Here is an 11890-nt window from a genome sequence, read left to right on the forward strand (position 1 = left end):
TGAGCGTTTGAAAGGCTATTGGAGACTTTTCCAGGTCCTTGAAAACGTTGGAGTTAGAGTCTACAGACACAGGTAATCAAATAAACCAGATAAACACGTAAACAGATAAACAAGTGAACAGACAAACGGGTATACCGATAAACAGGGTGTGGTTCTCAATAATGCTGTTTTTTTACAGTTTTCTTGTTCGCCAGTTTATCTGGTTATGCGGGTTTAGCTGTTTACCTGTTTTAGTAAAAAACGCCATTATTGTCTGAGAGGTCTGAAATCTGACACACAAACATTTTTGCTTGGTTTGCTTGTTTGCATTACTCAAAAGAGTGCCATTTTCCCCCCGGCCTGTGTGGCGCAGTTCAGTTAAAGCTGAACTGTGGTGCTAAGGGTCCCTGGTTCGATCCGAGTTCGGGCATGGATATTTGTAAATATATAGTGAATTGGGTTGGTAGAGCAGCCTTGGATGAAACCCCGCCCACTCAAAAATGAAGGCAAAAATAAAAAATAAAAATAAAAAAATAATTCGTCGTGAAAGATATGCGAATTTGAAGATCTATTCCAAAAATACCAGAACATAATAACGAAGCTAGTACTTACTGCGCTACTTCTAGTTGAAATTGAAGATGGTACTCACCTAAAACAAAGAAACAGTATAAGTCATGCTAAATAAATAAAATAAAATGTTGTTTTAGGAAATTAGACAAAACTACTAGTGTAGAAAATTGTCAACTTGGATTCATTTTAACTAATACAGGTGTCGATCAGGCATTTTTTATTACCCTATTCATTGAAGTTACTGCGTACCTATAAGGTTAGCATAATACGTATATGGTGGTTATAAGCAAAACTAGCTGACCCGATCCAGTCTATCTACTGCATTATTATTAGTCTGGAGCGACGTAAGTAAATTGAACTACGTTGCCCTGTAAAAAGTAATTCAGTGGCGAGGTCAGCTTGGAGAACACCCCACCGAAATCTATAATTAATATTGATAATAGGTCAAGACCTCTTTACGTTTAGAGTCAAAGAAGGCAAGGGTAGGACAAGTAAACAGCATTCTATCAGAACAGATGATGTCATATAATCATGGTTATGTTGAAAAATACGAACCTCGGGTAAATGACTTGATTTTAAAATATTCGTTTACTTCCAAAACTCTCTATGGAACTGCAGGGCTCTATTTATAATTGTCGAGTAATCAATACGTAATCCGTACCTGCGGCATTACCTCTACGCAGTTATAATAAAATAAATATAGTAAAATAATGAGCAGGGAGAGAAATAAACGTTAGACCTTCAAAGTGCAAAGTTCAATTAATGGCAATAAATAGGTATACTGCAAAACGGGAAAACATTCGACAATACAAATCAATATGGATCGGCGATGCCTGACATTTTGACGCGGCTGTTTGTCGTGAAAGCGATACATTCTAGTGAATTTAATTGCCTACAATCGCGAGTTCAAACATATTTCGGGACAAAGGTTTCCAGGTCTATCCGATCTTACCTTATGAATTATACCAATTTCAGTGACGCACGCAGCCTATTTCAATCATCCAGCCACCCAGTGATTGCTTCAGGCATCTACGTCAACACATAACAAAATTAACAAAGAAGAAAATTTTATAGCACGCCGACAACGCAATTAGATTCAATTTAAACGAACCATTAGAATAACAGTACAATTATACGTTAAGACCAATTAAAGCACATCGAGTTCGTGATAAATTTGCAACAAAGCTCCCGACAATGCTGGAATATAAGCAATGGAAATTAATCTTGTACGTATAAATGCTAATCTCATTCCTACTAATTGCGCCTGTCGCAGGCGGTTGCTTCGACTAAAACTCTGGTTAATGCATTCTTTTTAAAATCCACCTATGTTTAATTGATGCTTTTACTTATGTCAACACATTTCCTCGCCCTTCGTATTTTAACCCCAAACGATGGGGTTAAAAGTATACTACCATACAATCGACAAAATTATCGAAATTCGTTTAACACGAACATATTTGCGTCCCTTGCGTTAGAAATTCATACAGCCTGTCAATCAAATGGATCAAAATCCTAATTATAAAATTCGATTATCCAGAGCGAAGATAGTCGCTGATTTCTAGCGTAGTCATTCGCCAATTCAATTTTCTATTTACAAGGATCCGTATTTTTCTGGCGTCCCATGTTTTACTACCCAATAAAGTATCGTGGTGATTAATGGTGAATGGGGAACCGTACTGTGTATTTTCTGTTCAGTTATTGGATTCGAAATCCTACGCATTACTGTAACCGGGCGGATTTGAAGGATTTTCGGGGATGCGTTATGCGTTATACTGATCTGAAAGCCTCGCGTCATATTTTGCTGACGGCTACAGATAACATCATTATTATTGTTTAGCTGTGTGCTCCCCCCACCATTTTGCCAATAATTACTTCTTTGCATCCATTTCAGCTTACAATCCAAAGCAAACTTGCCGTCTGTGGGTCAATTTTCACAGAAAAGCCTAATGTAGGATGGCGCATACACCAAAAATGGTTATTGTAAATTTGCCCACTGTGAATTTAACAAATATACTAGCTCCGTCCTATTCATTTGATTGACAATATTGAAAAACTCGTTTTACTTGAATATTAATTTGTATACTGAGTGTGTGCCAACTTCTTATGGCACCTTTGCTTAAATCTATTTTTGTTGCCATATCTATTTGGATGTGCGATTGTTATGCAGTTAGGTCTAATTCCAACACAATAACAAAAATCGAGCCTAAAATATGACAGCGATTTAGGGGAATTATCAACAAATATTTAGTTCCTGCTTTGTATGTGTGTGCTATGGTTTCTGAACAAAAAAACAAGAAACGGATTTTTGTGATCCTATTTGCATGTTTACCACTATCAACATGTATCATGTGTCGCGAGTGGTGTTGCATTTGGTATATATTCGTAATAGTTATTGACTTAAATGTCAAGAAAGTGACACCTTACTGGCGAGGAAATTGCAGTACGAGGTCCCTAGGAGGCCAAATATTTTAATTTCCGAGTCAAATAATGTCATTTTACGGACGATCTTGTATAATATTTGTCCCAAAAGTCGTCTTTTTTAATATAAAGTTTCTAATCGAGTTTCTAATCATATATGGTTAAGCTCCTGTAACGTTCCGTTTTTGCGTTGAATGTTACCTTAGGTTGAATGATTGGCTGAAAGCGCTTTTAGTGAGTTAGGTGAGTGCAAGTTTGTAGGAATGGGGTTATCATTTATGTCGTTGTCATTGACTGAAAGGCACTTACTTTTCGAAAGATTTGAAATCTGAGGTGCAAATTATATATCTAAAGGTATTTACGTGAATGAGGAATTGTTGATACCTTTTAATTTACATATATCGCAATCCGAAACGCATTTATCAATTGGTTTTTTGGTTGTACCTTTTTCGAATTAAAGAAGTACCGTTGTTCTGGAATAAATGCTAGCACTCATTTTCGAATCGAAGACTATCTGTCGGCTGGAACTGATCTAACACATTGTACTTAAGATCGACGAACTGCTACGCAAATGATTATCTGAAATACCGGAGCTGCAATCGGGCAGGTAACCTGTAAAGTGCCTTTGTTGTTAGTTTATCTTCCCGTTTATCTTTGCCATTGTCGTGACCAATTGCTCTACAATTGATTACCTTAGTAGAAAAGTAGCGGAAGTATAATAAACTGTAAAGTTTCTTGCCATTTATCTTTGCCTTTATCGCTAATGTAAACGCGAGGTTACATCTTTCTGTCTGTTAAGATGATTAGATTATAAGTTGTAGTTTCTAATGACAGCTGGCCTACGAATTCGAATTTAATTAAGTGTAACCTGGATCTGAATTGTAAATTTATTTATTGTTTTATGCAATTAAATATCATACGTGTGTATATATCGTTCTTTGCGAAGACGAGAGTATCATACTCATCAGTGCGTAAGTAGTCACAAATCTTGTATTATTAATTCATATTTAGTTTGTGTTTTTATGTATTTTTTTTGTGTGACGTGTCCACACCTGGCCCCTAATATTATAAGCTGTGTCCAAGCTCGATGGCGTTTTCGTTATTATTTTTATGACGTCAAAGGGGCGGCAAATTATGATTCCGCCTTGGGCGACAATGGCCCACGCTACGCCACTGCCAGGAGAGGATGCCGGTCATACACCCGATGACGGTCTACTATGTTTTCATATTAAACCATTCGATTGTAGACCGGAATCAGGTGTTCTGTGACCGGCATCCTCTCCTGGCGAGCATAATACTCAAGAAGCGAACGAAAAGCATAGAGATAATAGCAAGTTAGGGATGGAAGGGTTACTCGGGAACAAAGTTAGTAAAGTTAATTACAACCTTTGACGGTGCGTGGATAAATTGAGATGTAAAAGGGAATAGGAATAAGGAAGGAGAGGGGGAGATCCCAGCGAGTTGGTGCCTTCTGCTATTCAACTCAACTTTTTCCAAGCAACACTTACTACCTTACTACCTTGTTAGTCGATTAATTTGAATATAGAATTAAAATACAGGGTGCCCATTATGTATGGAATATCGTATATATGTCAGTAAATATCGAATGTACAGGGTGGCCAATTAAGAATGCGAGGTACTGTATCTGAGAATCTATCCATCGTAGAAGCTTGCGGTAAAAAATTTACTACTAAAACGGCCACGAGAAAAACCTGGAAAATATTTTTAAGTTTCTGAAATGGCCGCTAGGGGGCGTAACTGCAATGTGGAATCTAAAAAAGTGATGTTTCTGTGAATTCCGCTATATTATCCTAACAAAAAAATGTCCGGTCTTTGAAGTTGACGATAATCTGAACAATTTTTGTTTGACAATTTTTCCTGTATCTCTAAAAATGAAGTGGTGGGGGGTATTCAGAGGTTTCTGTAAAGAACACCTTGTATCTTCGAAACGGCTGAGCCGATTTAAAGAAAGTCGGTTTAGTTCAAAAGAGTTACTCTTCACCTACAAATATTATACTAGGTATTTGAAGTTTTGTTAGTTTCACAATATCACCGCTTGAGGGCTTTTTTCGACATTCCGACAGAAATGGTTAATTTTCTCAAAAAAATGAAATGCATTGGTCCGATTTTTTTTCATGAAAAAGTTGCTAAATGATGTCTAAACAAGTTCGCGAAAACAGCATCTCGATATCTTAGGGCCACAAATTATATAATAATAATAATTCCGGAAAAATTAGCTTAAAAAAATTAAATTTTGAGGGTATAAAATTTTCTTTGGCCTACATTTTAGGTTAGGAACAAGATATCGAGATGCGGTTTTCGCGAGCTTGTTTAGGCATCATTTAGCTACTTTTTTATGAAAAAAAAATCAAACCAACGCATTTAATTTTTTTGAGAAAATTAACCATCCCTGTCGGAATGTCTAAAAAAGCCCTCAAGCGGCGATATGTGAAACTAACAAAACTTCAAATAGTATAATATTTGTAAGTGAAGAGTAGCTCTTTTCAATTAATCCGAGTTTGTTAAAATCGGTTCAATCGTTTCGAAGATACAGGGTGTTCTTTACGGAAACCTTTGAATACCCCCCACCACTTCATTTTTAGAGATACAGGAAAAATTGTCAAACAAAAAAGGTTTAGATTATCGTCAACTTCAAAGATCGGACATTTTTTTGTTAGGTTAATATAGCGGAATTCACAGAAAAATCACTTTTTTAGATTCCAGATTGCAATTACGTCCCCTAGCGGCCATTGCAGAAACTTAAAAATATTTTCCAGGTTTTTCTCGTGGCCGTTCTAGTAATAAATTTTTTTACCGCAAGCCTCTACGATGGACAGGTTCCCAGATACAGTACCTCGCACCCTGTACACAACAATTTTTTATATGAAAGTTGTAGAACATTTTAAATGGCAGTGCACCTGTTCATTAGGCTCATTTGATAGTGATTTTTTTTCTCTTTTCGATAATATAACATGTTAGTATCCTTATTCATGTTTTCTGAAATAAAAACAATGGAATGCTGCTTTATTATGGGAAATAAAATGCTAAACAACTTTCATATATTAAAATTTTGTACACAGTCAATATTTATCTAGATATATACTATATTCCATACATAATGGACACCCTGTATATTTTGACTATACGATTATTTCTCTACTGCCAGTGGAAAATGTAAACTCACGTATGAGACTCAAAGACCCAGTGGTAAAAACTCTCCGCCCAGTTAAAGTTATTTACAAAAACAGAAGAATTTATATTTGTTAAATTAATCTCATTATTTTATTTATCCTAATGAGATGAAAATAAACCTCTAATTTCGGACAGTCTGTTCCAAAATCGGCTCTAGCGACCACAAAAATTTAATTTCGAAAATTTTAATTTTGGCACGTTTTGATCGAGTGGTTTTCTTCTTATGAGGCTCCAAAGTTAGGTGTACCATGAAAAACCCTAAAAATCGGACACTTTGTTGGTATTAAAATATCATATAAAAAATATGGTAAAAGTGAAAGTTGTGCCAGTTAGTTCTGGATCTAGAAAGGCAAAGAATAATGTTTGTGAACTAAATCATGACAATGGGAGCTTCTTAAATAAAATACAGCAACTGAGTGCATGAATACTTTCCACCATCCCACTCGTGAATTTTGAGCTGCTCTCAAACCACCTGCAAAGATTTAATAACTTCAAACGGGTATCGTATCTCAAAAGAAGAATAACAAAATATTTTCAAAGTAGGAAACGGAATGGCAGGATATCAGTGATATTCAATACAATGAAGAAAATTTCAACTAAGATTTCCTTAAATCGAAGTAAGTTGTGTATGATTCATCGCCTAAAACTGTTCCCATCATGAGACCAAAAATGTCTCGGTTGCCAGTTCGTATTGAAGAACTATTCAAAACATTTACATGCTTTTTGTAATCATGTTAAAAAGGACAAGTGATACACAACTTCCTTGGATTTGAATTGTACAATTCACAAAATGTATCTAGTTAGATACTAGGCCGACCCAAATCCCAAAGCTCATTTTGCAATCCCTGACGTAAAGCTCCCTTATACATCAAACGTCGTTATTTATGGTGTCGAAAGTGTACTGCTGAATTATGGATAACACGGCCTAAATGAGTTTCAACTCTAAAATGAATCAAAGACGTTCGGGCGTTTGAATCGAACGAGGAGCCTTCCATAATCTCGACGATTTTTGTTGTTGTCGATGTACGCCACCGGCGCGTGAGCTTAATTCCCTATACAGGCGAATTAAGCGAAACCGGCGGAAGTAAGCCTTTGAGATAAAAGCGGCGGATGCTGAATGGATGAGCCCACATGAAATTAATCAAAGTCTTCCTACACCCTCGAATTTGAAAAGATACTTGACAGGGGATGTCCTAGAAAAAGATTTATGCGCAACACACTAACCTTGTTCGAACTTTATGAATGAGTGACTGATGCCATAATAACGTTCCTTGAGAAACTACCTAATCCTTTGTGCGGTCTTTCAAAATTTGTGGTTGAAACAAAACGATATAAAATGGATCAGAAACAAACGTAGAGGTCCTTGAGGTTTTGGAGCGATAACAATTAAAGGCGCTTCAAGTCAAAACAATTTAATTAATCTTGTCATTCATTCCTAAAGTACTTAGGTACATTATTAATGCCTTCGGTTCATTTATATTTCACCTCAAAGGCTGTAATGCGTTTTGCAAAGTGCTAATTATTCCCGCGTGTTTCTTGGACGTGGCATTCATTTAATTTATAGATTTTACTATTTAGAGGTGCTTCTAAACTGTCCAGGACGCTTCCTGTTGCTTCATGGCATGCTGAAGATCTTGAAATTCAGTTATATCCTGAGGCCCCGAAACGTCCAGATCCCTTGTAACGGGAGCATTTAAATACGGTTTAAATTTTTCGATTTTTTTAATAGATGTAAAGGGGTTGCATATTTTGCTAATTCTGTATTAGAAAGTATACGAGGTGTCTCCATTACGGGGTTGACAATTTTAAAATTTTAGTAAATCTTAGTTTGTAAGTTCTTGGTAAAATTACCGATCATTTTTTAGCGTTCATGCGCAATAACCGTTTAAAGGCTTTCGGGTGTCTTGGTGACAACCTCTCCGCGATAAAAGGACGTAGAAAATGCGCAGTATGATTTAACCGCAAACTTCGGAAAAGCAATATTGCACATTTAAACGTGGGATTTTGAGTTACGGCTCTAGAACTAGTGTAATTAGTAGATATTAAACGAATCAAAAGAGTTAATGGTTAAAAATGGCCGATTTCGTTAATACAGTGCCATTTTGGAAGCATCAATTAATAAGCAAATTAGATAGGAATGCGTTATTGAGAGAAAAAATTTAGAATTTCTGCGTAAAGCCACCGCAAAATTTTAATACGGGTAGTTCGAAGCCAGAACATGCCATTCGTTGGTTACATGCATCCGCGAAAACATACAGTGAATACAAGATTTTACACAGTGGGTCCAGGAATTTAGGATACATTACGTGGGTTTTCTGTTTAACAGAGAAGCAAGTTATTGCGCCACAAGGGATGATAATCAAGATTGATTAAATCGGTTCCATGGAATTGCAGAGAACATTTTCGTGCGTAAAAACGACAACCCTTTTTAAGAGGGGGAGGGAGTAGATGCATGTTATACCGTAAACGATTTGAGCATGGAATTTGAGCACAGGAGACCCACGATTACTTGAGGGTCACTAGGAAAAATACGTACCTACATATTCCTCGATTATTCTCAGAGTAGGTACGCTTACAAACAATATTATTATTATTATAAGAAGGTATACTATCAAAGGAGGTTTTGCATCCTGCTTGATGGGTTCATTATGCCTCAACTAGGTGATCACAGAGTCTGTATTGTTTGGAGAGTGGAGGGAGGAGGGAGGAGGGGGCCCGTCCAAGCGGCCCACTTCTTTATCTATGGTGGGATCCATGTCACGGCCCTCAACCTCGTCCTGGTCGGCATCTGTCAGATCTTCCTCATCCCCATCGCCCAGCAGAAATAGTATGATGTTGTTGCAGCTGATCCTACTAAAACCATGCCCTCATGCATGTGCAGGCTCTATTTCCGCCTTTTTGCAACTACAATGAAACGAAACAAGAATGGTGGTACAGAGTTGTTCCCCATCAAAGTAGTTCCCCAACCACCTTTGGATTTGGTGGTAAACTAGTAGGCCAGTAACCTAAAAGTTCATTCCATTTGAGGCGGCTGAAAAAGCCGAAATGCTGGTTTGCTATTGGCTGTTAGGGCACGTCGGTCGAGGTCATTGCGTTTATAAAAGATGGCCCGCTTCGGTTTTTCTAGCGGACTAGATTCAACTAGCGAGAGCAGTTAGAGAGCGAAATAATAAAGTATTAAAGAATTAGCAGTTTAACTTCGCATAAAAATGTATGAAGTAGCGAGAACTCCTACATTTCGTGTACGTAGTGGAGAAACAAATTAAACAAATTCGAATTTGTGAAAAATTTCGGGTTACCTGCAATTTTATATGCCAATAAACGAATTTCGTGCCGAAGAAAAACTTATAAGTAGCCTGATTCATAGCAAAGCGTTTTATTTACGAGTGGTAAAATATACGCGAAGGAACGTTTTCAAATCGGAGAACGTCAAAACCACGCGCAAAACACCAAAACCGCAAATGAAACGTCACAACCCAAATCAAGATGTCAGATATCAACGGTAGGACCCGCAAACTAAGAAGGAGTACAAGCACCAGCACTGCATTAGTACCAGGACCAGCATAAGCACACAACAGGCTACCGAGCCAGAAAGTTACTGAGTCGCTGAGATACAGCACACCACAAACGCATGTGCAACAGTTGCAAACAGGCTGCTACAATCCCTTTGATCCAATCGGTTGCTAACAAACATCCTCGTCACACAAAAGAGACCCAACCAGGAGGACACCGTCGAGCTGATGAGCGCCATTGCCAACATAACTCCAACGACACACGTCCACCACACCAACGAAGAAATTCAGCACCTAATTCACCACAGATCACATCCCCGTCAAGAAGCGGAAGGCAAGTGAAGAAAATAGTACGATTTTGCGACTCCGTCACTAGAAAGGGGGTACTCTAGCGTTTATAAGATAACGCCACATCTTTATGATCAACTGGCAGACACGCAATGGTCGAGACAACACTGCCGCTGACGATGTGAACATTTGATTAGCTGACACCCCATCAAAGAAACGGGGGTATAAAAGGGCGTTCTAAAAGACGCCTATAAAATATTCAGTTGGTTCGAATAGAAATTTCAACTCATCTTTTTCGCCTACTAGCCTTCAATACGGTTTGCAACGAAAGATCATATAAATGCCGATACTCAGTATCTCTAGATGAGATCTTGGAGGGCTAAAAGTGACCTCCATTAGTAAACGCTAAGAATTTCTGAAGTTTTTTTTGTTAAGAAATTGAATCAAATATAACAGAAGCAGGATGACAATTTTGGCCCACTTGCAGTATAGTCACAGTTACTCCTTCTCTAAGGAAAATCAACGTTTCTTCGATAAAGATAAATGACTGTTGGACAATTGGTCAGATGTGTCAGATCAGGTGTAATGAGAAAATAGAATAATGATTGAGATCGGCTGCAAATACTTACTCAATATTCTCCGAAAAAACTTCACTGATCTCGGATTCGCTTCTAGGCAACACAAGTTTAGGCAATATCATAGCTTTCTTCCTTCTGGTTTTGAGGGTAATCTGAGACATGTGAAACAAATCCTGTCCTCTGTGAGGGGAATGAGGGGATAATATAGTCAGTCTTCTATCTCCCGGACTTAAACTTAAATATCCGGACGGTGGCGGCAAACTGAGATGCTGGGGCACCTTCATCCTTCCGGACCACAGCCCTCTTCGCTTTTCGGCGCTGATCATTTCCTCGGAGGACGCGAGCATGGCGCCTTCGCCACTCACCGCGTGCCTCCGCAGTTTCATTTCGCGTTCCAAACTCTCCAGCGACTTTGTTTCGACCGATTCGGATATGAAACGTCGCATATCACATTGGCTTGTCGAGTGATACGCCCTGGATGTACGCAGGCTTTCCATGCTTCTGGTGGTCTCCTGCCTAAACCCCGTAGTAGTTAAGTACTGACCCTTATGCTTATCAACTTCGTACTCCTCCTGTGATGAGCTTGAATGTGGCGATTTACTAATAAGCGGTGAGTATCTAGGCGACGAAGACAAGCGGTGCGATGTCGAATCTTCACTCTCTACAGAATCTCCACTAGCTTGGTGCGTTACTATTTGACATTGCGGTATTGTTTCAAACGAAGCACTATTTTCACTACTCAAAGCTGTGGATGAAAATGTTTTAACTGTCGCTAAACTGTGCTGGGTTAGCGTTATGGTCGACGAAGTCTGTGAAGTCGAAGGAGTTATTTCTTCTTCCTCATCCTCCATTTAATTTGGAATATCCTCGTTAAAGCTAAATTAAGAGAACACAAATCAATACCAACCAGAAATACTCGCTCGTAAACCACCAGGCTATGGTTAAATAAACATAAAAATGTTCAATTTCGTTTCGTTGTCGCAGTAAAAGGCGTCTTTACCTTTCTAAATTAAACACAATTCTACTCCTTTCGAGCCAACGTAAATTGGATCGTTAGAATCACGTAACGAACCAAAAAGGCAATTTGACACACTGTTAGTAGTTCGCAGTGGTTGCACCTCTATGCACTTTTGATTAAAAACTTACAGATGCGCCAGAGCATTTTTATAAATCTGTGCAAGGACGTCGTGATTATATTTTAAAACTTTTCGTGTTATTACGCTCGGTCTGCGACAAACTTCCGTCAAACTTTTAACGAGTATCGCGCAATTGTTTAATAAAAAAATCAAATTACGCATACAAAATCAGTGAAAGACAAATAGGCAATTACGAAAAGTGTGCAGATTTTTTCAT

At 38.1% G+C, this 11890-nt stretch overlaps 1 protein-coding gene across 1 annotated transcript; it reads right to left on the reverse strand.

Annotated features, from left to right (window-relative positions):
- Window positions 1-596: 596 nt before the first annotated feature.
- LOC116176831 lies at window positions 597-11409 on the reverse strand. The gene is made up of 2 exons (XM_031495623.1): window positions 10589-11409; window positions 597-628 (listed from the first exon to the last, which is right to left on the reverse strand). Exons 1-2 carry the CDS (start codon window positions 11386-11388, stop codon window positions 625-627), a joined length of 804 nt encoding a protein of 267 aa, XP_031351483.1. The 5' UTR covers window positions 11389-11409; the 3' UTR covers window positions 597-624.
- Between the last annotated feature and the right edge of the window lie 481 nt (window positions 11410-11890).

This window comes from Photinus pyralis, unplaced genomic scaffold, assembly GCF_008802855.1.
Source record: "Photinus pyralis isolate 1611_PpyrPB1 unplaced genomic scaffold, Ppyr1.3 Ppyr1.4_LG7, whole genome shotgun sequence".
NCBI classification, from domain to species: domain Eukaryota; kingdom Metazoa; phylum Arthropoda; class Insecta; order Coleoptera; family Lampyridae; genus Photinus; species Photinus pyralis.

Excerpts from the sequence above, each read along its gene's own strand:
- LOC116176831 (XM_031495623.1), bottom strand. The coding sequence starts at position 11,388 with ATGGAGGATGAGGAAGAAGAAATAACTCCTTCGACTTCACAGACTTCG.